Genomic DNA, 27,434 nt, shown 5'->3' with positions numbered 1-27,434 from the left:
TATTTTTTATGTCATTACGAACATTCCCGCGACAAAGAAACATTACACGACATTTATAAAAAAATAAAAATAAAATAAAAAGTACAGAAGTAGTAGAGAAGAGTCAGGGCTAACCTGCAGTTACTTGGACAAACCAAAATCAGGTACGGGAGAGTCCGCTCGCTACTACTTCTTTCTCTATCTTTACCTCAACTTCCAGCACTTGTTTTCTCAGCTCCATTCTCTTCCACGTCAAAATTTCTCGCCCGAACAGGGACTTGAACCCTGGACCCTCAGATTAAAAGTCTGATGCTCTACCGACTGAGCTATCCGGGCTCTGCCGTGTGTAGCTGAAATGTAGATTTTACCAGTATGTAGTGTATTTAGCTATTTTTCCATGTCCGCTGTATATGTTTTCATTCAGTCCAAAAGATCTCCTGGGGTAAAATATCCTTTTCATTATTATTATTATTGTTTTAATTTAGACCAAACTCTTCACAAATATGCATGTCCTGTAAATAACCCACTAAAATTAATACTAAAAATACAAAAACCAGTTTAAAGTTTAGCCCTGTTATACAATTGCTTATGTTCTGTCATGCATATGATGTCTTAAAAGATGCATATAAAATGTAGCCAAGTTTGCAATAATGACTGACGTCATTAGTGCTGCCTGAGAGGGGCAGCCAATCAGGAGCAAGTTGCTTTAAATGGAGGGAACGAGATTATTTTGAACTGTGAATCAGCAAAGCTAGTCCACTTTAAGTAAAAATAAATACACTTAAGAGTATCAAACCCAAGATTTGACCAAAAACATACCAGGTGTATTATTTTACCCCAACTGTCTGAGGCAGAGCTATTACTATTTTATCACTCTGTTTCAAGGCAAAGGGAAAGGAAGAAAATAAGTAATCAGATCAGTATTTATTTTCAGTTACATTTGACATTTTATTGTGAAAATTTGCTTTATTAGTTATAGGAATGAAAATAGAGAAGCTGAGAAGATTAAAGGGGAAGTCGCTCTTTAATGGAGCTGCTGTCTTCCATCACATTGCTTTGGCACTGACTGAACCTATTAAGCCTATTAGCTCACTTTTAATCTCAATATTTATGCTCTTATTGTGAAAGTATGATGAATAATAAATGAAACATTATATGTGTCATCACAGTCACCACCTTGAGAGCTAATGCTTTCTTACAGTCTATGCTTCATGTATCTCCAGCGGCCCTTTGCCCTTTGTTTTCTCTCCTCTGTAACAAGCAACAGATGTTCGGATGCTCTGCTGTGGCCTCCCGGTAACTCTACCCTTGGTGTTGTTTCTTGGGTCTCAGCAGTTGGATTCTTTCCATCTGCCTGTTCTTTTTCTTCTAGGACAGAAACTGCTCTCAGGTCTTTAAATCTTTTAGGCCACTGTGGTGTCAGAGTTCAACAGACCAGTCACAGACATCAGCAGAGAGTCTGGGCACTTGCAGATTATTGAGATTTGATCTATCTGACATTTTTGTAGTGCTAATAAGAAGAATTTTTATTTCTGAGTATAGATTAGAGACCATTTTGGTGAAGTAGTTCAACAGTGAAGCCCAGTGGTACCCAACAAAGGAGATAAATACAATCCTGAATGAAAAGTTTGATAGTTCAAGTCTGCATTTGTGCTGAAAGCGTCCCACATGTGGTGGTTTAGGTGCCCTTTGTTATGTGTCTGCTAGGCAAAGAAGTTTGGGTAGCACTGGCTAAACCATCTTTTTTAAACATCGAGATAACATCCGAAACACCCAGAGGTCAGGTTCTGCACATGCGCACAACAAAGACGAGAAAACCTTATTCTTATGGAAATGAGGAAAGTGTATTTCCATAAGAATACATTTTTTGCTTTGTGTGTGTGTTCCTTGTCTACTGCACGACTTAATGCTGGTATTGTCTGTTGCTCTAAATTGTGGACCTTTACCACTGCAGAACATAAATCTCCCCATCATGTGTAAGTACAGCACTTAAATTTCTTAAAAGGACCCTCTCTAATATATAAGTACTCCTTTCAGAATGAGTGTTTGTTGTCTCTCATATTATATATATATTTTTCTTACTGTTGAACTTCACAACACCAGGCAAGGATTTTTTTTTTTTAATGTTTTAATCTTCTGGGAGCTTGCATGATTTGTAGCCTCAGTTTCCTGTTCTTAGTTGACAGGAGTGGCAGTCTGCTTCTAGGTTCGGTATGTTATGTATTCAGAGATGTTCTTCTGCATACGTTGGTTTTAACAAGTGGTTATTTAAGTTACCGTTGCCTTCTTATCAGCAGCTCAAAGAGTGGCTGTTTTTCCTCAGCCAGGCATTTTCTCACACAGAACCAATACATATTTCCTCTTTCCCCAGAGATGGCTGTGTGGGACAATCCCAGTAGATGAACAGTTTATGAAATCCTGAGACCAGCCAGTCTGGCACCAACAACCACACCACAATCAAAATCTGTTAAACTACCTTTCCTGACAATTCCCACCATGTGGTTGGCTGATTAGATATTTGCGTTAGTGAGTTAGTATATATTTCATTCATGTATGTATTATCTTGTGTTTTTCTTTCTTGCAAGCAACCTCTAAAATGCTACCTTGAGTTAGCAAGGGTGCAGTACCACTCTCCCTCCATTAGATGTCGCCACAGTTTTGGACAGACTGCTCTATTTTTCCTTCTTCGGTGTTTGTTGTTCTCAAACACGGAACTTTCATAATAGTACATCTACAGCAAGCTGTGGACTAAGAAGTTAGGGAATGAGTTAAAGTGGTTATTTCTTATATATAAAAAAAGTTACCTCCAGCTTCAACATGGTTAATCTGGGGCTCACCAAAGTGGACGACGCGTTGGTGGCCAAACATCCGGTGGGTTTTGTGTTTGTTTTTATGCGTTTTTATTACCTGTGCACTCTGGAGGACACTGTCCCTCTGCACACTTGGAATAAACCAGCAGCTGCTCACATTGACACCTTTTCCATAGATACAACAGAAATGTGTAACAAGCTCAGGTGAGAGCTGTTTTTATTTGTTGTCTCTCAGGGTTTGGAGAGCTACGCCGCCTGTCAGTCTCATGCTTTCATGAAGGGGTCTGGGACCTTTGTGCTGGGTAATACTTTTATTTATTTATTTATTAAAAGTCACACACTTAAAATAAGAAATATTTCAGTCCATGTTACAATCTTTGACTTTCTCCTATTTGTACATTCTTAATGCTTTCATGCTTTCATCCACATCCTTGTTGGCTGTGTTACTCTAACTTTGACCCAGTCAGTGCTGCTGTTTTTATGTGTAATTGTGAACCTCAGTTGTTATAATTTTTTTTCTGCATTGTGTTGAGATTTTTAATGAAAATCGAGACACTGAAGTAAGGTCAACGTGAATGTAGGCAAACAATACAGATGTCAGGATTTGCAGACAGAATATACCACAAGAGGGAGCTGTATTCTGTAAATGTTTGTGGTATCACCCACAATGATCACACTGATCTCAGCACAGGGAGAAAATGATTGTATTATTAAAGTTAAAATAACTATTGTTGTTATTATATCTATTTATGTTTTTGATGTTGCTCTTTAGCATCCTGGACTGTTTTTGTTTTTATGCCAGCAGTTCATAATGTAAATGTTTTTAATGAAGAAATGATAACAGAAATGCACTGAAGGATACCCAAACATAGCTCTGACAATATACTCACCGATCACTTTGTAATGTACATTGATTTAACTGTTTCTTAATGCAAATATCTAATCAGCCAGTCACATGGCAGCAACTCAGTGCATTTAGGCATGTAGACATGGTCAGGACGACCTGCTGGAGTTCAAACTGAGCATCAGTGTGGGGAAGAAAGGTGAAGCTGCTGTCCTAGTAAAAAAAATTGTAATAACCATTTCTATGATTGATAGAGGATAGTGTGAAAAAGACAAAATATCCCGTGATCAGCACTTTTCTGGTTGAAAATACCTTGTTGATGTCAGAGGTTGGAGGAGAATGGCCAGCATGCTTTGAGTTGATAGGAAGTCTAGAGTAACTCACTGCTTCAGTAACTGACCATGTCCGTTCCTCTGTGACCACAGTGTAACCATCTTCTAATGGCTGTCACAAAGGTCAGATCATCTTGAACTGGTTTCAAGAACAAGGACATAGGACAAAGAAATAAGCCATTTTTGAAGGCCTTGTACTAATAAAGTGTCCAGTGAGAGGATTTATGCCCTTTTTGTCCAAGGGAAACTAGTACACCTACCACCCTCTGAACAAAAGCTTGACTGTTTGGCATTTTCAGTTTTATTCAGAGCCAACAAGAGACATGGTGAAAGAAAGTGTGGGAATGACAGTGAATGTCCAGTCAGCTGGGAATCAAATCCAGTGCCCACTGCTGATGGCATTTACCCGTCTGTGTCCTACCCACTCAGCTGTCAGGTCATCTGTCATTTTAGGTTTAACCTAGAAATTAGTTTAATTGAAAAAACAAAACAAAACAAAAAAACCAACCAGCAGCAATAAGAAAATCTGCACAGTTACAAGTGTAAATGTTTCTCCCTGGTTTTAGATGTGACAGTGAGTTGTGTTGTTGGTGCAGGTGTTGCAGGTTTTTTTGCTATTCAGAAGGCCCTACAGAGGAAGCTTCCTTATCCCCTTCAGTGGAACCTGCTCATTTCAATAGGTGAGGAGTAAAATATTTGGATTGCGCTATTAAAAATACATAAAGAAATGTATTTAGCTCTCAAATGTAGATCTTACATCAGTGCTGCCACTGAAACCTCTGTCTCTCCCCTGTGTGCTCTCAGTGGCATCATCAGTGGGCAGTTACGCAGTGACTCGCTGGGAAACGCAGAAATGCTCAGACCTCTGGTTGCTCCTAGAAACAGGCAAAGTCCCAGACAGGTCACCACCCCCAGGTGAGCACAGTGCAGAACTGTATGAAATGTGAATTTAATATTGTGTTAACTGTTGTCTTGGATATAAGATTGAAGAGTCAACCTATTGAGGTATATAGATTTATGATCAGAAAAGTTATCTGTGCGTATCATTTCATCACTTATGATTCACCAAATGAAGACCGTATGCTTCATTTCTACCTTTCTCTTTACTGTCTTTCAGTACCCCAACAAGAGGAACCAACAGCACCACAGAAGACAAAATATGGTGACGTGATGGAATGAAGAAGTTTCAAACAAATTTTATTATCTACAATATAAAGATTGTAGATAAACTACAATATAAAGATTATAAATATGTAAAGAGAAGTGGTGCTCTGCACATTTTGCATGGCCCACATGATTGTGTATTATATTTATTCTGGTTGTGGAGCTCTTAAATTTCATAACAGTATCAATGTGTGGATTTAAAAAAAAAACAAAAAAACCCTGGGTTTTCCTGACTCAGAGGTCAGGAATTAGTTGTGGGTTTTTAGTAGGAATTAGATGTAATGCTTGTAATCCGGTGTTGTTGTTATTAACAGCGTTCATACGGGTGCTTGAAACCTTGAAAATGCTTGAATTTTAATGTTGTCTTTTCAAGGTTTGAAAAGTGCTTGAATTTCAGATGTGGTGCTTAAAAGTGCTTGAAAGTGTAACTGTATTTCATTCACCACAAATAACTATCTGATTGAATAGTTTTCTTATCAGATAGAGAAATAAAATGAGTCGCAAAATGTAAAAGCAAAATTTCACCGTCTGGGCTGCCTTGTGTCTGTTTCAACGTGTGACCCCGCCCCTCCGTCGGACAGTCGGGGATGAGTGCGCTAATATACCTGTAGGTTGCTGTTTTAATGAGTGTTTGATGGAACAAATGGCGGAGTTTGCGCTCTCCAGTCGCATGTTAGGTGAGTCCTAGTAAATAATATTCCAGTGCGTGTACGTTACACACGCTATTTTTTTAAAATTATGATTATTATTTTGCCAGCTATCAAACTCGCTGGAGAAATGATTGAAATGCACTGAGTGTGATGCAGTATGGCAGCGCTATTATGGAATATGCTGTGAACTTAGCTAACATTACTTAGCAGTAATATGAGTTCATTTACTCAAGTGAAAGCTTTAAACATTAGCCCGATACATAACTAGCCAACTTAAGGCTTTCTGATTAACCCTCTGGGGTCGACGGACCCAGAGTCTCCATTTCAACTTGGGTCGAACGTGCGGACTTCAAACTATGTACCAGGTTTTAAATTGTGTTGATAGGCCACGTAAAGCCGATGTTTTTTGATTTTTTTTCCTTCTGAATAGAACTGGCGTTTACTCCGGGAAGAAACGGTAAAAACAGCGTTTTCTAAGGAGAGCGCTAGCAAACACGCTTTGATTGTGAGTGAAAAAAGAAAAAGAAAAAACACTCCTTCCCTATTGGTGGAAAAATGTACCGTGTGGACCAATCAAAAAATGATATGGCAACATGTGATATCTGGTTGTTTGGGAAGAGGGGGAAGTTTTAGGAGTGAGCGAAAGAGAGAGAGAGAGTTTTGATATGTGAGAGATTTGTGACGTTTACGGTGTTTGGAGTCTCAAGTTAGTGTGTTGTCTTGTGTAGTTAGTGTGTGGTGTAGTCGTTGTTTTGTTTTGTGTGTCAGTTCTACTAGTGAACATCACAGTTGCTGCCTTAAAGCCACCAAAGGCAGATTGCAGTGTAAACGCTCAGTGACACACCTGCTGTCAGACCTGCAGGTTTATCCCTGTGCTGTTCTCATCTGTGTTATAGTGGACACAAACAATTTTTTTGGAGTTGCATGAATAATTTAAGTGCCTTCTTCTTTGATGCAGAACACCTGATTGTTCTGTAAATAGTTTGAAATGGTTATATAAAAAACGCCTGAGCCTTGGCTGCATTTTTAGGTAAATAGTACCATATAACTTTGGTGTTTGCAAAACTTGTGCATATTTTTTAAAAATGTACAATTTTTATTTGCATTTCAAGTTATGAAAATGATTCATTAAACATGCTTGTGGTTTTTACAGTCAGAAATATCACTTTCTACTCATGTTTTAAGCACAATATTTACATATTTACAGTATGTCAAAATGAGTAAATAACAGATTGGCAAGATAAACAGTTTTTAAAGGTGAAATATAGAGGCCAAATCAAAAGTAGTCAGAAACGGCCAGTTATACCCTGGACCCCAGAGGGTTAAAGGCTAAAAGCAAAGTTGTCACCAAGTACTGTTTATATTTGTGTGTATTGCTGCAGCTTTTTTGAATATTAATTTGGTGCCTTTGGGTGAAATAATGGTAATATGAGTGATCCATATGGTCACAAAGAATAGCCACTTGTTTCTGTGCTACCAAAGTTTCATTCAAAATGTGTTTATGGTCGGCACCTACACATTAAACTACCTAAACATTAGGGGTGGGGGAAAAAATCGATACTGTGTAGTATCGTGATATTTTGTTTGCTAATAATGTATCGATACAGGGACAGCAGAAATCGATATTTTGTTACAAAAAAGTTTTTGTGGACTGGAACATGCTCTGACTTCAGAGCATGTTGATCAGCTCCTTTTTCTGAGCAAGAATCCTGACATTCCTTCACTGTCCAAATGTGTTTAACTTTTTTTATGGCAGCAATGAACATGACAGTTTACTTATTTTCATTTAAGACATGTTGTATTTTAATTAAGTTTAAAACTTTTTTTATTTAATGTAAAATTATATTTTGTTTTAATTTACTTTCAAATTCTTCAGTTGCTGAAGGGGCTGCATAGTTTTCACAAATTTCATAGTTCAGAATAGCTATAATTGTACCAGATGGTAAGTTGGACTAGACTGTAATACAAACCGTTCAGTTTGTCAACAATAAAACTGACTGAAATGAGAGAAAGACTGAGTGTGAGACTTTGTTATTAGATAAAATGAATATTGATGAAGTTTACCTTTATGTACAGAATCTGAATATCGCAAAATATTTTTAAAAATTGCAATAATATCGTATCGTGCGTTAAGTATTGTGATAATATCGTATCGTGGGATGTATGGTGATTCCCACCTCTATTAAACATTATAAATGTCTTCAAGCTCACACTGAGGCCTGTGGGGCACTATCAGCCACTGAGACAGTACACACATTTATATGTGTATTTGTATATGAATATTTCATACTTTAAGGCTGCCTGTTTATTTAAGTGAGATGAACAAAATACATTGGAATTGTACATAATAATATGACAGATGATAAATTAAATAGATTTTAAGTAGATGCTTGTGCATTCTTAAAGTCTTATATGTTGAATTGAACTATGTGATCTGTTCAAAGCCTCCCAGTCAGTGCTGTTCTCCATGCCTGTCTGACTGTACATGATGTTATTAGCACAAACACTTTAAAGGTGACGTTTAGGACTTCAGCAATAATACAGACAGCAATGTAGTTAGCAATAAAACAGTTTTATTGGGAATTAACTTAAAAAACAAACAAACATCTGTCTCCTATTTTCTGTCACACAGGAAAGAAGCATCAATATCTGATGAGAAGACTTATTTATTTCTTTTTGGGCTTTTTTTTTTTTCAACAGGAGAAGAATATCCCTAACAAATTGATTTGTTCACATCTTAATTTTTAAGTGAAATGTGCATTTTGAGTTTATACACTGTATATAAGGCGACCGTCCTTTTGCAGTATTTTTGTGTGGTGTGTTTTTCTGTCTTAACAAAAGGGGATCAAAGGTGTTTAAGTTCACCTAGGATGATTTGTTTTAATTTTCACATGGTCTTACAGAGGTGATGCGAATTGAAACATGCACTTTTTTTGGGGGGGGGGTGCTGGAAAAAAGCTTGAAAAGGGACCTTGAAAGTACTTAAAAAGTACTTGAATTTCACCCTGAAAAAGGTGTAAGAACCCTGTATAAATATTTGGATGTGTTGGGTTGTCGTGCAACAGAATTAACAGTGCACTTCCAAAACCAGCTTCTACTTGTTACTGTAAAGCTAATGGTGTAGAGCTGCTTATTGGACTCTCTGGTGGGCCAAACCAGTAAATGACAAGCAAGTTACTAACCTTTTATTTAAACATGTGCCTGAACTACACAGAGTAAATCATGTGGGGACAGTTCTTCCTTTTAAATCCTTGCTTTCTCAGAGTAGCAGCATATTAAACCTGACAACATCTAGCTTTCAGCCCCTGGACGTCTAATGGTTCAGGTGTGCTGTAATAGAGTCTTTAGGTTACCTTTTTTGTCTGCATTACGACAGACTGAGAAGAATTCAGTGTTTTTCCTTTGGAAGTTTTTGCTTTAACTCTATTCTGCTAATAACTTTGTAATATTTTCTTCAATAATATGTAAAAATTACAAAGTATTCTGTTTTTCATTATTTAAACTATACGGCCACTATTTAAAATATACAGTACCAGAACCAAACATTTATTTCATACATTGCATTCATTCCACACGTCCATGCATCAGATTGAGGAAGAAAGGAGACTTAAGTGACTTTAAATGTGGCGTGGTTGTTGGTGCCAGAAGCGTCTGAGTGTTTCAGAAACTGCTGGGATTTCCCCACTCAGCCATCTCTAAGGTTCACAGAGAATGGTCTGAAAATGAGAAAATGGCTTATTGATACCAGAGGTCAGAGGAAAATGCCCAGGCTTCTTTAAGCTATTGTAGATGGACAACAGCAGCAGAAGACTGCTGTTGGCTATTAGGCTACATTCATGCAAAAAGAAGACTTGCATTGTCATGCCAGATGCAAAACAAAATCTAATGTAAATATGAAAGGACTCGAGCTATTTATATAACAACCAACTAAATACTGCAAATCCTGCATTACTGAGACTGCATTATTTTAAGATTACAAGGATACCTCGAAACTGGGGACCATAAATATTCACAAAGATGGGATTGTTTAGTGGACGCAAACATGAGCAGTCTGACTATTCTGTTTTCTCCAGACTTATTTGCACAATAAGGCATTAGTAGTGTAAATTCTGAACCATGCAGTGCAACCCATTGAAACAATAGAGTCTTTCAAGCATACTTTTAATACCTTAAGTGAATGAAAAATCCAAAGTTCAAGCCTTCGAAATATAGAGAATTATTCTGAGAGCTGGAAACACAAACTCAAACCAGAGATTTGGAAAGCACGTTTGAGAGAGACAGCGGATATGGGAGATTCTCATAGTAAATGAAAATCTGAATAATGAACCATTTTGGCTTCGGTATAATATTCCTTTTATTTTTCCTGCTGCTCAGCTTGAGTCAACCCCCACTCTTTTAATTCCTCTCGCTCTCTTCCTCCCACAATATTTCAGATTTGATTTAACACCTCCAGCATTTGAAGGTTTTGAAGTCTCTTTGTGTCTTTCCAAAAAAAAAAAATCATGCATCATGTACTGAATAAGCTCTCAAATCCTTTGTCACATGCACACCGATACTGCTGAAGGGGAAGACTTTGAGAATCAGAGCAAACAGGAGATAATGAGAGGAGAGAGAGTGTTACATGAAAGGACTGACTGGCCAGTGAAGCAGAGGATCAGTACATGACCACAAAAACCCCTCCAAAACCTTAAACAGCATTATGGACTGGCCTTTCGGGGCACCCTCAGCAAAACCTGGCATGATTAACAATGCCCAGTGTTTGTTGGTTCGAGTCTGTCTGTGTGTCTGGCACGTGCATGACAACATGAGAGGGAGAGATGGGGGAGAGCAGGAGTGAGCGCTCAGTTGTCTGACCCTGTGAGCGATTACGCTGAGCTGTAGCTGGACAGTGCATCCGTCTCTCCTATTTCTTTCACTCTCTTTCAATGGTTACATAAAAATTGAGCCAGGGATGCAAAAAAAATCCTAAAAAAGATCTTGGCCCCACAGTGGAAAAATCAAAACCTCTTTAATATTTTGGCTCTTCTCTGTGGCCTGCAGTGGTGATCAATCCACAGAAATCGATGTGTTAAGAAGAAGAACTGGTGTGTGATTGACGTGCACTGGAGGGGCAGGGGGTGGTATTGATTATGTGTCCTGACTGTGCATTTGGTACACGAGGCAAGGAAAGCGTGCAATTTAAAATCTGGACCAACAGGAAAAATAACTGTAAAGTAAGCATTAGGTGGTAATTACAACACATTCTTTAGGGCACGGCATGTTTCAGGTAAATCACCGATTCGCCCTGTGTTGATGACAATGGTAAGGAAAGTTCAAGCCTGGGCAGGTCAGAGATAAACATACATCTGTGCACACAGTTTTTCCATGTTATTCACTGCTAAAGTGGGAGGAAAAGTGTCAGAAAAGATGATGTGTTTCGACTCTGTGTAAACATTGGATATAAAGACTGAGTCAACTCGCTGAAAGAAAACCGTGTCATAATGCATGTTACATAATATTTAAGCTGATGTATGATGAAGGAAGTCGTAAAGATGCATAGCACACCCTGTAACCTGATTTAAAGGTCAGCCTTTAAATCAGGTTACTATCAATTCCTATTTACATACTGACAGAATCTCCCCTGTTAAAGGTGTATAACAATAATCTTTTATCTGATGAGAATGGTTCTTGTGCCATTTTAGTGTTGATGGACCTCAATCAACCATAACGTTCTTTTAAAACATTTGGTGCTTGTGGTCAGTCTACAGGGTCACGTTCTACGTGGGTTTTCCTCATATTTGAAAAATATAGACCTTTTCTGTTCATGTGGGAAGCCCTTATCCCCAGCTTCCGTTAACTTTGGTATCCCTCAAGGATCTGTTTTAGGTCCTCTTTTTTTCATGATATGTGTTACCTCCTTGGCTTCATCTTTTAAAAACACAAAATTGACAATCACTGTTATGCAGATGACACACATTTTTATCTATCTGCCACACCTAAACAGTGACCACTCCATTAGGAACATATTTGACTGGGTGGTTTGAAATCCTGAATGGCAAAAAAAAAAAAAAAATCCTTCAGCTAATGAACCGAAAAACTGAAGTTTTTCTATTCAGCTTGGATTGTTTTTTATCCAGATGTGGACAAACTGTAGTGAAAAATGTTGTTTTTTTTAATGTAGATTTCCTTGAATTTTAAATTAAATCTGGAAATTTTGTTATGGGAAGCTTTTACCAAATGAGAACCATGACTAAATTAAAACCTGCTTTGACACCAAAAGATTTTGAAACAGTTATCCACACCTTTATTACCTTTTGAGTGTATTACTGGAACTCCCTGCAGGATTGCCCAATTCCACTCTCTCTCGCTCTGGTTTGCAGATAATTCAGAATATGGCTGTTTGTCAAGAACACAAAGGATCGTCTCACATAAAAAAAACCATTCTGATGATCCCCAGGCCTTTTGGGAAAATATTCTGTAGACTGGAGATAAAAAAATAATAATAATTTTGGAAGATTTGTGTTGCGTCTCATCTGGCATAAAACTAAAACAGCATTTCATAAAACATAAAAAGAGCAATGCAGCAACATGGTGGTGGTAGTGTGATGGTCTGGGGCTGCATTGTTGCTTCAGGACCTAAACAAAGGCATATTTGATGAAAACATGAACTCTGTTCTCTACCAAACAAATTCTGAAATAGAATGACTGGTCATCACGGGACAATAATCTGAAAAGATACTAGCAAGTCCACCTCTGAATTAATAAAATAAATAAATAAATAAAATAAAGGTTTTGTAGTGGCATAGTGAAAATTTGGACTTAAATCAAATTGACATACTTTAGCATGACCTTAAACAGACTGTTTATGCTCCAAAACTCTACAATTCTGCAAAGAAGTATGAGCCAATTTCCTCCACAGTGATGCAGAGACACGTTTCCAGATATTGCAAATGCTTGACTGCAGTTCTTGTTGCCAAGGTCGGCACAACCATTTATTAGGTTTAGGGGACACATATCAAGACTTTTAAATCATCATTTAAAAACAGCATTTGTATTTATTCTGGCTTTCTTTGTCTAATATCAAAAATATTGAATGATTAAAACATGTTAATGTGACAAATATGCAAAACAAAAATTAAGAAACCAGGAAGAGAGCAAATACTTTTATTGCAATACTTGGCACTGCTGCCTGCAATGAATATCTAGACCATGCATGCAGGCACCAGAATGATGAGGAGATGATAACTTGAATACCTGCAACAAGCAACTTTCTACTGTCTTGTAGAATACTTGCCTTTATTTTTGCCTGCTAGACTTCTTTATGGAGCACAGAAGTATTTTTTATGCACAGTCGGTATGTGCTAGTCAGTTTAATGCAGACAAAGCGATAAATTCTAAATGACTATTATTAAATTGAGATATAGGAAACATATATCAACAGCCTATTTTATTTAACTTGTAAGTTTAAAGGTATTTAATGTTAAACAAAGGGGTTCTGTATCGGATATGACCTGTGTAAGGTGAAAGTTTGCACGTCTTTTTTATTTAAAAACGCCCTGTATGTAATTATATCCAGGCTTTATGAATAACGTCTGCGCAGCTTTAGTAATAACAAAAGCACAACTCAAACTGGAGCCTACCTAAGGTCAGAGCCAATGAGCGCGGAGCTCGTGCACACCGCGGCCAATGGCTGGTCCCGGGACGCTCGCGCACAACCGTTTGAAGGGCGGTCCTGGGCAGAAAAAGGAAAGTATGGATCTCAGAGCGGCAGAGGTAGTTATTCCCGAAAAATGTGCAGCGGAGGCGTTTTGGGGGATAAAAGTTAATGAACATATATGTTTTCTTGCTCAGTAAGTAAGCGGGAATTTATTTTACACTCTGTATCTTCAGCTTTGCGTTTACATGCAGTTAGGCAACCCGTGTAGTGTGTTTTTGACTGATTAGCTGGGGACTATCAATACCTTCATGGCTCTGATCGCGACTGACCAGAGCTGCAAGCTGAACGGGACTTCAGTGATTTACGGCAGAGCTGGTTCGAGGAAAGAGGTGATTCGGGGACCCGCGGACGGCTTTAAAACTGCCAAAATGCAGCCCAAAGAAAGTGAGTATTCAACAGATGGTTTGCCCAAAGCCTTTCTGCACAGCCTGAGGACCCTCTTTGACATTTTGGATGACGGTGGTCGGGGCTACGTCCATATCTCAGAGATCGAGAGCCGCTGGCAGGGCGCAGACACTCGGGACCTGCCAGGCGGAGTGCTGGGCTGCCTCAGGAGGGTCACACCACCGCATGGCTGCCTCACTTTTGAGCGCTTTGTTGCCGGGCTCCGGTACTCCATGCTCAACCCGGAGAACAGCTCCAACTTCAAGGCCCAGGCGGCCGTGCACCCGCAGCAGGCTCCGAAGCAGCACCACAAACTCGCACCACTGTCCAAATGCAATGTCGGGACTCGGGTTGAGAACAAGGTCCGCCCGCTGGGGCCGAGTAACGTAACGAACACCCAGCAGCACCGGGCACCCCCTCAGCACAACCGGGCCAGGCCGGAGGAAGGGGCCGGGTACCCGGCGTGTGGACCGGCGCGGTACAGCGCGGGCCTCGATAGACCCGGGCGGAGTTTGGAGCGGATTCCCGTCGCTCCAGAGGGTGGGTGTTACCGCACCGACACGAGCCATGTTACCAACCCGGCACAGCACCAGCAGAGCAGGGGCAGGTCCATTGAGTCGCTGGCACTGGAGTCTCCACAGCTCCAGAGACCAAGTAAGTGCCACCAGAAAACTGCAAGTGTGTGAGGGGGGCAGAGAGTTCATGCAGGACTCATTATGTCATCATTTATAACAGCAACTCATAACTGCTCACCGAAAACAGATCCAGATTTGCTCAGTTTATACAATATGCTGCTTTCATGTAATTATATGAAATTCCACGACCTCAGAAATTTCTAGCCAGAGCGATGAATCTTTTAAAATGTTAATAACTTACTAATAAATGCCAGACATAATTATCAAAGTCCAGTATGATGGCTTTAAATTAGTCTGACTGGCAGAGATTGATCTGAGGTCTGTAAAACAAAGACATTTCTGGCATTTCTTAACCAAAATTAACAATCATTTATTAATGTGCTGGCAGATATTTTGGGGGGTGCATTAACTAAATCGATTTTTATTGTTCCAAAACTAAAGCATCTAATCTGCATCTGAGAAGCTGCTAATTAAGAACACCAGGGCTCAGAAGTAATGACACTAAATTTCTGTGATGAGTCCTTACATTGCATGCATAACCTGAGCTGATATGTCCACTGCAGTCCTACGCTCTTCATTCCCCTATTATAATTTGACTGGGGCTACTGAACCGTGATGTCCACACAAGTGCACAATATCTTCAGAGTTTCTTGCAAGTCACTGTTTGTTATTCAGCTGGGGTTTGCCACATGTTCAAAAAGGGAACATTGAAGAGAGTCCAGTAACAGTCTCTGGGATTTTGATAGCACGTTATGGCATTATGTCATGGCTTAAACAGAGGCTCTGCTGCAGTCACGAGTGCTTAGTTGAATAATTGCCATCGTTAACCCTAAGATAGGTCAGAGATTATGTTAGAAACTACAGAGATTTAGAGTTTCATTTGAGTCTTCAGTATTTAGCTTTCTGGTCTTACACCACTACTGTGGTGAAGTTCTTTAATATATACATGCTGTCATATATGGAATGACAGTTCTTTTTTGCCCTTTCATATAGTCACATACACTCAGCTTGAGTCTGTTCGAGTTTGCATCATATCTGTACACTCAGGCCTGTGTGGAGCTACAATAAGAGTGACACTCTTGCTATCTCTCTGTTGAGCCCTCAGGGCTTTAGCTGCATATACCATTTGAGAACAGTGTGAATTCTGATTTTCACTCATGCTCAGATGCAAAGACTCACATACGTCTATTCTGCTTTTTGTCTTTTGTGGCGCTGTGATTAAATGAAGTCGAGGGAAACCCTTACATTTTAAACAGCATTGTTCTTCCAGCTTTGTGACCCCACCTCTGGGATGAACTGGAATTAGGTGCTGACTACGATCCGGATTCCAAAATCAGCAAAAGTTTGCATGCTGATTTAATGGCACATTAATGGCAGAAATATTAAAGCATCAAAGCAAGAGTGTGCAGCTTATGTGTCCGCGCGATTTGGGGCATAATACAGACTGACCAGCAGTGTTCATGCTGTAATCTCTCACATGCAGCCAAACCCTGTTGGATTAGTCCAGATTACAGCACACAGGCCAGGACTTTCTGAATCACGGCAGCAGTGAAATCCTCCTCAACGCCGTGAACTTCATCACATATCCCAGATACTCACTCTGTCTTTCCCTGTCTCCTGGTTTAGTGAAAGCTGTGCACTCAAATCTAAAAATCTGATGATGATAAAATACCACAGAGTACCACTGAGATGTGGTACATATAGATTTTAAATAGTGTGGAGATAGTGCCCACTTAACGAGAACCTGCATGTACTTCAGCTGTGACAGCATGATCTTGGAAAGAGGAAAACATTCACTTAACTCCACATTCATAGGTATAGAGGCCAGGAGAAGAGTTAAAGTAGATGTGGGCAAAAGAATAAGGATGATTTTTAATTAGATTAGACTGATACCAGCGCTGCTGTCGAATCAGTTCACAGCTTTGATTCTTTATTGATTCGCTCACTGATTCCTGATTATTATTCATGTGGAAAAAAGCAGGCCTGTGCAGATTTAGTGTCAGTGATGCAAGAGTTTCATTAACTCTCTGTCTGAATGGAGTGTAGAAACAGTATTTTAAAAAAAGGGCTTGACTGCCTCAAGTTTGACGTCACTGTTTTGCAATTTGCTACTGTTAGACAAACATTCAAGCATTGATGAAAGAATGTGATACACCTCAAGGGAAGAGATTGTGACGGATTAGACAATCTGGAACCAGTTTGCAACCTGAACCGCTTCTCTGTCGCTACAGAGAAACCTTATTAGATCTATAGAGTAACTGGAAGCAGATCTACACCTGCTTGGACTGCAGTATGTGAAATCAAAGTCTGTCCCTTTTTTAAGAAATAATCCTAACCCGATGTCTTCTGTCAGTCCTTCACTTGTTAAACATTAAAGTGCTGCACACTGCTGGCTTTAGAAGCACCAACAAGGCTCAGGAAACAGCTCAGATGCTTTACATCCCTATAAGCATTCACACAAGGGACAATGACCATATGCACACTTTAAAATAAAACAGAAAATAGAAATGCTGCCACATCAGTGCACATTTACAGAGTGCAGCTCCCTCCTGTGGTAAAAACTGGCAGCCCAAATACATCAGTTCAAGCATTTTCTTACTCTTTGTGAACTGTTAGAGTAACATGCATTCTCATATGCGACGTTTTTCATCTGAAAGTACTTTGGAAATCAGAGTATGACAAACAATTAAATAAATAAATAAATAAATAAAAAATCTTTTAAAATAACTGGAAAAAAGCAGCCAGTGTCCAAAGAAAACATTTGATTTGAAAGACCTTCAAATAGCCTGAAGAGATATTGCTCAAGACAACAAAAAATTACAAGAAAGTTTCCTAGAAAGAAATGAGGAGTGGCTCAAGAGGAACAGAGTGTTGGTGTGACAGAGGAGGATGCTGAGGATAGTGTGAGATGGAGGCAGATGATCCATTGTGGCGACCCTTAAAGCGAGCAGCCAAAAGAAGAATAATTATAGAAGTATGTCATAGTGCAGCAAAGAATAGGAGTATTTTTACTTTACTGTGCAAGATTGTCACTTTTTCAAATGTTTTTACAGCGCAGTGTGTTGTGTTTTTAATCCACTGTCATCAGGAATAACTGAGTGCACGCCAGACTGCATTGCTATGCTGAAACTGTCTGTTTCACGTTTGTCTAGGTGTTGTGAAATCCGGTTTGCCGAGGTCTCAAAGTGAATCAGCTACAGGATTTACCGGCGGCTCAAGGCGACACGGGCGGAGCCGGGAAGAGCAGAGGAGGCATACCATTTCCAATGGAGTGGATTACGGAATGGTTGGTGAATGAAAAGCACACAAACACATTCGTTTCAGGTTTTTATGAAGTTACCATGCAAACGGGAATAAACAGACCAGCTGGAAAATGTTACATGTTTAAGCCTGTTTGGAAAAACAAAGATAAGTTAAGCAGTGACCCTTAAGCCATATACACGTTGTAGTTTAGCAGGCGGCCCTTTTCACTGTTTTATTTGTGCTGGAGTTTCATAGAGAGACTGAGGCCTGTGTGGAAACTTAATGAAAAACAGACAAATATCTATTTTGACAAGTTTAGAAAACATTTCCAGAGCAGGCTCTATTCTGCTTCACCTCCTATTGGCCCACACATTCCCCTCCCATCCCTCTGCCCCCCTGCCTCCCCCTCTGACTCTGCCCCTCCCACCCTCTGGTCCAGCGCTCGCTCTCCCTCTCTCCCCCTGCCTCAACGTTTTCCACTCTTTCCAGCTCACCTCTTCTCCCTCTTCCTTTTGCGTGTTTTTGTCAGCGTCTCCGTGTCTTTCTTTTTCCCCTGGCCTCTGTGTCTGGAGAAATTTACTGACCGGCTCCCCTCCTTCTTCCTCTATCCCAGCCCCTTTCCTCCTCCCCCCACTCCCCTCTGTCCCTCCCACCCCAGGCCGGCTTGGCCCGCTGCTGCCCTGATGGTAGTGAGCCGAGTCGGGCCCAGGGGCCTGGTAGAAGTAGAGGACTCGCTTGGCAGGCCTGGCCCAGCTTTAACGGCTGTGTGGGCGGCCTACACTACCGTCTTCATCCCCCTCAGCAGTAGCCTCTACAGCAGCAAGGCCCTGCACTTTTTCCTCTGGGTGAGTAGGTCGAGAGGGATGGAGAAGGAGAGGGAGAGATAGTCAGAGAGGATAGAGGCATTTAGAGGCTATCTGTGAGATGGTTTTGTAAAGAAAAGGTTACACTGTTGAAGATTTTGTATTGGTATTTAATTGTGTCAGCGTCAGTAAAGTTTTCCCAGTAGCTTTTTGATGTATGAGCTGAAATGGACAGTAGAAATTAATGATTTGTACTTATGAGGTTTTTCTTTGTGCCCAAAATTGTGAGAAAGTTACAAAGTAACAAAGATTTTTTTTGGTGGTTACAGTGTCTCCATTGTGAGGATTTGATACAGTTTGAGTGTAAGTTTGACTTTTTGGGTTATGATTTAAAAAAAAAAAGTCTCTAAGAAGTCTGATTAATTAAAGAAAATATAACTAAATGATGTGAGTTAGCTGATTGACAGAGCATGCCATTTTAAACCATTTCTTCACCAATGTGTGCACTTCCTGCCTTAGTTTCTTTAATATTCAGGTATATTAAATATGTCAGGAAAGGAGACTTGCCAATTAATCAAATGATCAGAATAAGTCTTCATAAATATCCTTGTTTTTATCACTTTTAGCTTGAAAACACCTTGTGTTCTTTGAATCAGTTTGGTATCAAATCTGTGCTTTCGTGTGCATTCATGACAGCACGGAAGCACAAGTCTTCCATAACCCTTTAAGCTTTTTGCTGTTCTACTTCTTCTGTGAGTATTTTCTCTTTTTTGCACCCTTTGGGAGATTTGATACTGGTGCTTCATTCTAAACATGGACTCCCCCCTCCGACCATTTCATTATCAGAGGCCCCCTCCTCTCCTCTTCATTTGTTAACACTCTCACTTTAGTGTGAGTGAGAGTGAGTTTTGGTGAAGGATTTTAGTGTGTCGTCAGGCAGTGTTTCCCGCATGTTTACTGGTGTATGAGCGATGATCTGTGGAATGTAGGGAGCTGTGCAGGGTTGGCTGGATGGATGGAGCCATGGGTGGATAGATAGACATAGATGACACACCAGGTGGCTGAATGCCAACAGTGAGGCCTTGACTGTGGCTGCTTGCTGCATGGACAGCCTGGTCAGCACAACTCATTGCAGCCTTGCTGGGCTGCAAACACACACACACACACACACACAAACATGCTTTTTCTCTCACACATCTCTTCCTCTCTGTCTCTCTTTCACAAACACTGGGGTGGCCATAGCTGAAGTGCTGTTTACCCCATTCTTAGGTTGCTGTGCGGTTGCCATAGGGCTGGGGGTGATTGCTCCTAAACATTGTTCATGATAGGAGAGAGTCCCACACAATTGGTGTGGCGCCATTGTCTCAGCCAGCACAAAAGAGCGTGCTGCGGATGCCCTTGTGAAAGGACTGGAGTTTGTCTACCATGCAGAGTGCTGGCAAAAAAATAAAAATAAATCAGTGATTAGATTTCATCTTGATTCGAAAGCTCTCTTAGTGATGTCACGAAACTTAAATGTTTTCATTCATTAGAGTCTCAGTGGGGAATCTATCCAGAAATTAACTTCAGGCGAGTTTGATTTAGGTTCTTAACCAAGCTTTTCTCTTCCTCTTTCTTTTCACTCTCCTACATCTGCTTTTCAATTTCAACTCACGCAGTTGAAGCAAATGAAAGAGCTGGAGCAGGAGAAGGATTCCCTGCTGGCGGGCCTGGAAGTGGTGGAGCGGGCCCGAGAATGGTACCAGGACCAAATCCACAATGTCACAGAGAGACAGCGGCACATCGGCCAAAGCTCACACTGTGCGGTCAGTTCAAACACTACTGTGAAACAGCTACAAAGTGTGATATGCATTTAAAATAAAACTTATAGACCATGTTGCATCACAAGACGGTGCTTCTGAAATATCTAGAATAAGGACTAATTGTTTAAAACAATTATAAATTGTTAGTCTGTGAAATGAATGAAAACACTAAGAATGAGGCTGCGACTGTCTCAGTAATTTGTTGTGATATTGCATTCAGTGTGAACTGGAGGTTGCACGGTTTGAGTGCTCTCCCGGCTCTTCGTGAAAATTGAAGTAGGCAACATGTTTTTTTTGTTTGTTTTTTTAAATTAACACAAGTTGCCCAACAGGGATCTACGACCGTGCACTATTTCAGGCTTTAGAAAATCTAGTTAATTATGGGTGACTTCAGGGAATCACATTTCTTAAAAGATCAGCTAAATATTATGAAGCATTAGAAAAAGTACAAAAGACTGTATTCTATCATTGTAAAGTCTTTACCTTTCAATATAAAGCACCTTAAGGCAAGTCCTGTGATTTCACGATATGAATAAAAATGTGAATATAAATAATAGACATGGTGATGGAGCTGATTAAAGAGAAGACTTTCATGTCAGAAAGTTGGGTTTGAAATGTTGTATTTATTTGTTTTTTAATTGAAGGGCTTATAGTAATCTGCAGGATGATGGTGGAGTCTTTATTTTCTTATTTCTGCCTACTGCAGCTTTGATATGATTTGACTTTGCTTCAAATCAGTTATTAATTAATCAACTTTGCTCACCTCGTGTCACAGAAGTATGACATTTTTTCAGCCATTTATATAGACTGTATATAAAAGATGGATGTGGCTAACATCTGATCCTTTTTGAAGTCACTAATTTAGTAGTGCATTGTTAGTCACAGAGTAAAAGAAGTCATTTTCACAGTGGTAGGCTGTAATGGTACTGGAGGTGGGGTGAGGGGTCATTTAAAAGTTTTTTTTTTTCAAATATAATAATAACAACAACAACAACAACAACAATAACAATAATAATATGAATAATAAAATATATAAGATTATATAAGAAATAAGAATTTAAGATTTAAAAAAATATATAAATACAAAGGAATTCATAATGTTAAAAATGGCAACTTAAAAAAAAACTAGTAGCAAAAGCTGATATATACATATATACATTTTCCCCCATTATGTTTTTCTTTTGAAATCCTGGGGGAAAAAAACGTTGGGATCTAAAAGTGACTTACTATTATTTTTCATTTTTCTGACCAATTTTTGATCTTAAACTTGTCTTATCTTTTGTTATTAGCTTGAAAGAAATTTAAATGGGAAAGTAAGGCTGTTGATGGAAAATCATCAGGATTAATGAATGAGAACACATAGGAAATGCTTTATTTTCCACAGAGTCTCAGTTTTAAGGTTGGGCGGATTAAGCAGTGTGAAGTTTGGGAATAGCTGCTACATACAAAAAGAAGTGACCCCCTGCTGGCAATTAGAAAGAATGCAGGTTTAAGGCACTACTTCCATCTTTTATATACAACTTTCTGCTATAGCCTTTCCAGTCACTGCTTGTAAATGTGAGCGAGAAATGCAGGAAACTGATAATTTAAGGGCAGGAGAATAGTAATTCAGTTACCTCAGACAAAATAAAAATATGTAACAAGGCTTGGTTTATGTCTCTGCAACTGTTTTTCAAGCATTTTTACCTGATTGGACACAATTTTTGACCTGAGCTTACAAATGCTTTGTCAAGTCACCATCCCAGCTTGCCATGGGATCTTTCTTTCTCTTGATGCTTGAATGTCATCCTGATCGTTTTTTCATGCTCTCTCGTTTGCAGGATTTTTTCACAGAAGCCAATCAGAGTCGCATGAATGCTCTCATTCCCAAATTACAAGAAGCCAACCGCTGCCTTAATGAGCTTATTTCCTGCACGGGAATGGTGAGTTTATCTTTTGTTTTTCTTTGTTTTAGGATTTAAGCAGAGTCAGGCATTGCTAATGATTTGGGATTTATTAGTGTAATCTAATTACAACCCCTAAGTTTGGATTTAAACTTTTCTCGACCTTTTCAAAATGTCCAATAGCCAGAACATGCTTAGCACGCCCAGCTCCTGAGGAACTCTTTATGTGGGGTTTCAATATTGTCTTTCTCTGTTGTCTGTAGATAAAGTGCAATGTCAGCCTGTGTAAATTGTGTAATGTTGTAATGTAATGTATGTGTTTGTAATGAGCCAACCACAACCCTACCAGGCCTGAATATTTGCTACTCTAATGAAAGACTTGGGGTTAAGAATCAGCATTTTTTAGAATAAAATCCCCGAGAGTCACAAAACCTGAGAAACAGTATGCTTATAATCATTTAGCTGTAATAAAGGACGTGGGTCTCGGCATTATCAGAGTTTTATTAAATGACATCAAATGAAAGAAATTAAATAAAAATAAGTGGAATGTATTTAAAACCTAATTTTGTCCTACTCAGAGTATCTCTTTTCTTTTTGTTACCTGGAAATGTTGAATGCAGTAAATATTTCTCAAAATAATAATAAATAGCCTGAAGCAGGCAAAGCAGTTAAAGGGAAGCCAGGTTAATGTTCAACATGTTAATTTTGTTACTCTGTGACACACTGTGGCAGAGCTGAAGTGTAACAGGTTCCTGTTCATTTCTTAGCAGCCATTTCCTTCCAGCGGCGCTCAGACAGCAGCTCTCTCAGCTAACGCCCAGCCTCCTGCTCCAGCTCCTCCACAAGCCATTCAGAGACTGAAGGACCAGAACCGCCTCCTCACGCAGGTTTTATATATTTAATCTGTCACCAATAACCAACCAAACATACTGTTTGTTTGTTTTTTTTAAGCCTGCACACTTATTTTCTCTTCTACCTTTTCTTTAAGGAGGTGACGGAGAAAAGCGAGCGGATCACCCAGCTGGAGCAGGAGAAGTCGGCTTTGATAAAGCAGCTTTTTGAGGCCCGAGCCCGCAGTGCACAAGACACAAGCACCTTGGATTCCACCTTTATCTGAAAAAAAAAAGAAATAAAAAAGAAACTCCACCCAACACCAAACGTCAGCTAGGAGACATCATGATGATGTCATATCAGCACACCGGTAATCTGAAACTGACTCCTGTTTACCCAGCTGCCCGTTCGGGACAGTGATGCACCTTTAGCCATAAATGCGAGCACTCCAACCCAAATCAAACCACGCACTGCTGCTAGATGCAAGTGCTCCTGATCCTAACCCTGATCCTGTCTAAATCCGTTTTCTTTTTTTTCTTTTTTTACTTCTCGTTGTACGAGTACTGCAGTAACACTCCTGGTAGGGTTAGAAAAAAAAGAAGACTAGAACTTGAGGCTCATGGTCCCATCACTCCATTTCTTGCAGGATTAGAGGATCTCCACTGCACAACAAACAAATAACGAGAACGTTTACATTCACCGGGAGTCCACCATCGCTCCTTAAGTAGCGGTTTGAGAAGCTATTGGACAGTGGAAGTGGCAGGGAGGAGACATTTCTCTTGGAATAAAACGCCATACTCTTAAAAAAGGAAAACAAATCATTAGCTGGATACACTTGCTGTGACCTACATACATTTTTTTTAAGTTTGGTACTTTTATTTCAATCTGTATAAGAGACACTGTGTCCCCGACTTTCAGTATTTCTCCCCTTTGATGTAAATGAATCCTTAATAGCACGTTTCCCTGGTTTCACAGTGTTTGATTTCAAACACTGACAGAGATGAATTACTGAAAGAGAGGTTTGTATTTCATAGTAGCGTGTTAAATGTTCCTCAATTTTTGAATGTTATTATCTTTTTTTAAAGACTGGAGAAAAAAATATGAAAGGATAGCCTACTATCCAATGAGATGCAGAGGTGGATTAGGGAAATTTGGAAGTTTGCATGTGGAAGAAAGCTGCGGAGCATGAACGTAGTAGATGGTGAATGTTTTGGAAAAGCTGCTGCCAGAAAAAAACCCAGTAATACAGATAAACAAAATAAGCACTGATCACTTCGATACAATGGAGTGTTCTGTTGGGAAATATTATTCCCTAGAATTTGCGCTGGTGTTGCTTTGACTTATAACATTTGCCTAAACACTCCTGATGGTCAAAATGATAGCAGGAGCCTGCCACTCTGCAAACACCGCTGAAGATGCTCAAGGAGAATGGCAGACATCTGGCTTCCAGCCTCGCTGATGCAGGACAAGCTTAGGGCTGTGTGATATGACCAAAATCTCATATCCCGATATAAGAATTCTATTGTCCGATAACGATATAAATCACAAAAATGTAACATTTTCTGTAAATTCTGTGAATCTCGGGCAGCTCGACTTGCGGGAAGTGTTTCCAGCTGCGCGTCATGTAGCTGGAGTCGAGTGTTTTAACCGATGCATGAAATGATACATTTTTAGACATAAGTTGTAAAGGCCGCCGTTTTCTTTGTGAGTATTTATTACACAGCGTGCTGCGGGAAAAAGCCTGTTCTAACGTTTGAGTCTACGGTTTATTTTTTAGCACCTGGCGGCTCTTTTTTACTTCTCATCCGTAAATAATCTGCTCTTTCACGTGATTCAGTTTATTTTGAAAAGTCTCAACAGGATCTTGAGCTTTATTGTGAAAGGTTTATGTGGAACATAAACAAGCGGACACGCGATGCTGTTACTGTCGTTGTTGCTAACCACAACGCATAAAAACAGGCGCTTGTCCATCCGTAGTGTGGTTATATTACATATAAGAGAAAGAGAGAACTTTAAGAAATTAATATAGCCACTACAGTGACCATCAAAATGATGAAAAAATATTGCCGTAAACAGTTTATTTTGCGACACCACGAAACAAACGATAGCGTAAAATGAAACGATAGACGTTTTTATATCGTCATCCGATATATATCGTTATATCGAACAGCCCTAGGACAAGCTTGATCCACAGAGGCTCAAACGATCTGGTGCCAGACACCACAGGACACCCCTGGAGGACCTGCCTCGATGACCTGAGGGATCAGATTTTAGGATTTAGAAGCCAGGTGGGGGAACTATACTAAATCACTCTATTCTCTGAAAAGATTTCACTTTGAATCTTAGAGATTAAAACGCTAGCACAGATGTGAAAACCCTGTTTTGTCCTGTTATGTTTCCCCTTTTACCAGCAGTCTGCAAGTTTACAGGAGTACTGTTTCGTTTGTGGGTGGAAATAGAAATAATTAAACACATTATGGTTTAATAGCAACTGTATGGTACTGCTGGGATGTCTGCGTATAACACAGTTTCTGTGCCGTGTGGGTGTCCAGCCCCAACTTGTTTGATTGTATGTTTCTTGCTGCTCAAACTGCATGATGTGTGAAACTCTTTTTCCTTCTGCTTTCTATTGAGAGGACTCAGACTTCAGGTTAAATGTCAGAAATAAACATGACAGTGATGACACTGGTTCTGTGGTTCTTCGAGATGCATTTTCCCACAAGCTGTGCTGACGCTAAACACTTAAATTAAAGAATAAACATTATAAAAACAGCACAATATGACAGAAACGGATGATAGTTGTTTGAATCTGAGCTCTTTTCATATCGATTATCTTTTAGTGTGCACAAAGCTTATTTAAAAGAAATGTGGATGCTGATGCAAACGCAATATCAGCTAGTCTCTATATCAGAAAAGATGAGCAGCTCTGTGGTCTTGCTTCTCTTTTTCTGCTTCCATATTTTGATGCAGTTTGCTAGTCACGAACTGCAATTGCAATTTACACAACAAAGCAGTTAAATATCTTTACAAAAGAAAAACTCAAGTAGAACTGATATTCAAGGATAATCTGGCCCGTTTAGCTCTGCTGTGAATTGTGCTGTTAATTCTGGTCATAATTCCAGGAGATTTCCCTTGTTGGCTGTTAGTGATGATTACCTGATGTAATTAATGCAACACATTTGCACTTCTCCCACAGATGGCAACAACTCACTGCCTTTATGCATGTAGACACGATCCAGATGATCTGCTGAAGTTTAAACTGAACTTCAGAATAGGGAAGAAAGAGGATTTAAGTGACTTTAAATGGGGTGGGTTTTTTTGTTTTGTTTTTTTTTAGAGCGAAACAGGCTGACCTACTGGGATTTTCCCAAACAACCATGCCTAAGGTCTTTCAGAGGATGGTCTGCAAAAAAGAAAATATTAAGTGAGCAGCAGTTCTCAGGGAGAAAATGTCTTGTTAGAAATCAGGAAAATAGTCAGACTGCTGCAAGCTGATAGGAAGGCTCAAATAACAGCTAATTACAACCAAGTATGCAAAAGACCACAACAAGTTGAACATTAACTACAGCATGAGAAGACCACACTGTGCACCTCTCTCATCAGTTAAGAAAGCTACAATTCACATGGACTAACCAAAATTGGACAGTCAAAGTCAGGGAAAATCATTGCCTGGTCTGAAGAATCTGGATTTCTGGTGTTTATTTGGATGGTAGGGTCAGAATTTGTTGCACCGTACATGAATATTTAGGTTTGTGGTGCTGTAATGGTGTGGCAGATATTTTCTTGGCGCACTTTGGACCCCTTGGGACCAACTGAGCATCATTTAAAGGAACCTAATCCAAGGGAGGAACCATTGTTGTGTCTACACATAACTTTGGTACTACCAGCCTGTTGCAAAAATGCATGATTTATTTCCATGTCTTTAGTTCAATCTGCAAAAAATGCCAAAGATAGCACAGTTTGACAGGCATAAAACAGTATTTGTGCATCAACAAGCTGATTCCCAAAGAGCTATTAACTGAAAACTTGGCATATCTCAGTGTGGTGTGCAGTCTGTCCTTAAAGGATTTCTACAGAAAACGTACAGTATCTAAAGTTCATAATAAATAAGACAAAGACCTGACACAGGACTGAGCGATACATCTAGACCTTCAGTGGATCCATCTACTGTTCACTGAAAGAACTTCAGAAATAGCTTCAGTGGAAAGGTGGCTGTCAAGAAGCTATTCTTACGAAAGGCAAACGAGGAGAAACGCCTGAGGTATGCCAAACATCACAAAAACTGGACTGAAAACCAGTGACAACAGGTGGAGGCTCTGCCTCTGGCTTTGTTTTAGTCAGAGGTGTTGGAGATCTTGTGAAAATCTACAGAATTATG

At 39.6% G+C, this 27,434-nt stretch overlaps 2 protein-coding genes and 1 non-coding gene across 4 annotated transcripts; 2 read left to right on the top strand and 1 right to left on the bottom strand.

Annotated features, from left to right (window-relative positions):
• Positions 1-242: 242 nt before the first annotated feature.
• On the bottom strand, positions 243-315 carry trnak-uuu (transfer RNA lysine (anticodon UUU)). Its single transcript has one exon. It is a non-coding gene; the product is annotated as a tRNA-Lys (tRNA).
• Positions 316-2,686: 2,371 nt separating this feature from the next.
• On the top strand, positions 2,687-8,104 carry tmem141 (transmembrane protein 141). The gene is made up of 5 exons (XM_084935280.1): positions 2,687-2,850; positions 3,025-3,091; positions 4,562-4,645; positions 4,770-4,880; positions 5,083-8,104. The coding sequence occupies exons 1-5, from the start codon at positions 2,797-2,799 to the stop codon at positions 5,142-5,144; spliced, it is 378 nt and encodes a 125-aa protein (XP_084791406.1). The 5' UTR covers positions 2,687-2,796; the 3' UTR covers positions 5,145-8,104.
• A 5,386-nt stretch (positions 8,105-13,490) lies between these two features.
• Positions 13,491-25,741, top strand: sapcd2 (suppressor APC domain containing 2). Of its 2 annotated transcripts, none has more exons than XM_084935279.1 (6): positions 13,491-14,513; positions 17,647-17,780; positions 20,199-20,345; positions 22,163-22,264; positions 22,996-23,112; positions 23,214-25,741. In XM_084935279.1, the coding sequence occupies exons 1-6, from the start codon at positions 13,724-13,726 to the stop codon at positions 23,340-23,342; spliced, it is 1,419 nt and encodes a 472-aa protein (XP_084791405.1). In that variant the 5' UTR covers positions 13,491-13,723; the 3' UTR covers positions 23,343-25,741. The 2 variants fall into 2 exon arrangements, with proteins under 2 accessions (XP_084791405.1, XP_084791404.1); XM_084935278.1 differs by having other exon boundaries at positions 13,493-14,513; positions 22,993-23,112.
• The last annotated feature ends 1,693 nt before the right edge of the window (positions 25,742-27,434 follow it).

Source organism: Perissodus microlepis, chromosome 7 (genome assembly GCF_051167445.1).
Source record: "Perissodus microlepis isolate ML-2025 ecotype Zambia chromosome 7, ASM5116744v1, whole genome shotgun sequence".
Classification (NCBI taxonomy): Eukaryota; Metazoa; Chordata; class Actinopteri; order Cichliformes; family Cichlidae; genus Perissodus; species Perissodus microlepis.
This window is presented reverse-complemented; position numbering and strand designations above follow the sequence as displayed.

What these genes read in the sequence shown, in the direction of transcription:
- tmem141 (XM_084935280.1), top strand. Translation starts at nt 2,797, where the DNA reads ATGGTTAATCTGGGGCTCACCAAAGTGGACGACGCGTTGGTGGCCAAA. An exon ending in GTCTGGGACCTTTGTGCTGG is followed by an intron (nt 3,092 to 4,561) that starts GTAATACTTTTA and finishes TTGTTGGTGCAG; the next exon opens with GTGTTGCAGGTTTTTTTGCT. An exon ending in GAACCTGCTCATTTCAATAG is followed by an intron (nt 4,646 to 4,769) that starts GTGAGGAGTAAA and finishes GTGTGCTCTCAG; the next exon opens with TGGCATCATCAGTGGGCAGT.
- sapcd2 (XM_084935278.1), top strand. Translation starts at nt 13,724, where the DNA reads ATGGCTCTGATCGCGACTGACCAGAGCTGCAAGCTGAACGGGACTTCA. An exon ending in TCCACAGCTCCAGAGACCAA is followed by an intron (nt 14,514 to 17,646) that starts GTAAGTGCCACC and finishes ACGTTTGTCTAG; the next exon opens with GTGTTGTGAAATCCGGTTTG. An exon ending in TTATTTCCTGCACGGGAATG is followed by an intron (nt 22,265 to 22,992) that starts GTGAGTTTATCT and finishes TTCATTTCTTAG; the next exon opens with CAGCCATTTCCTTCCAGCGG.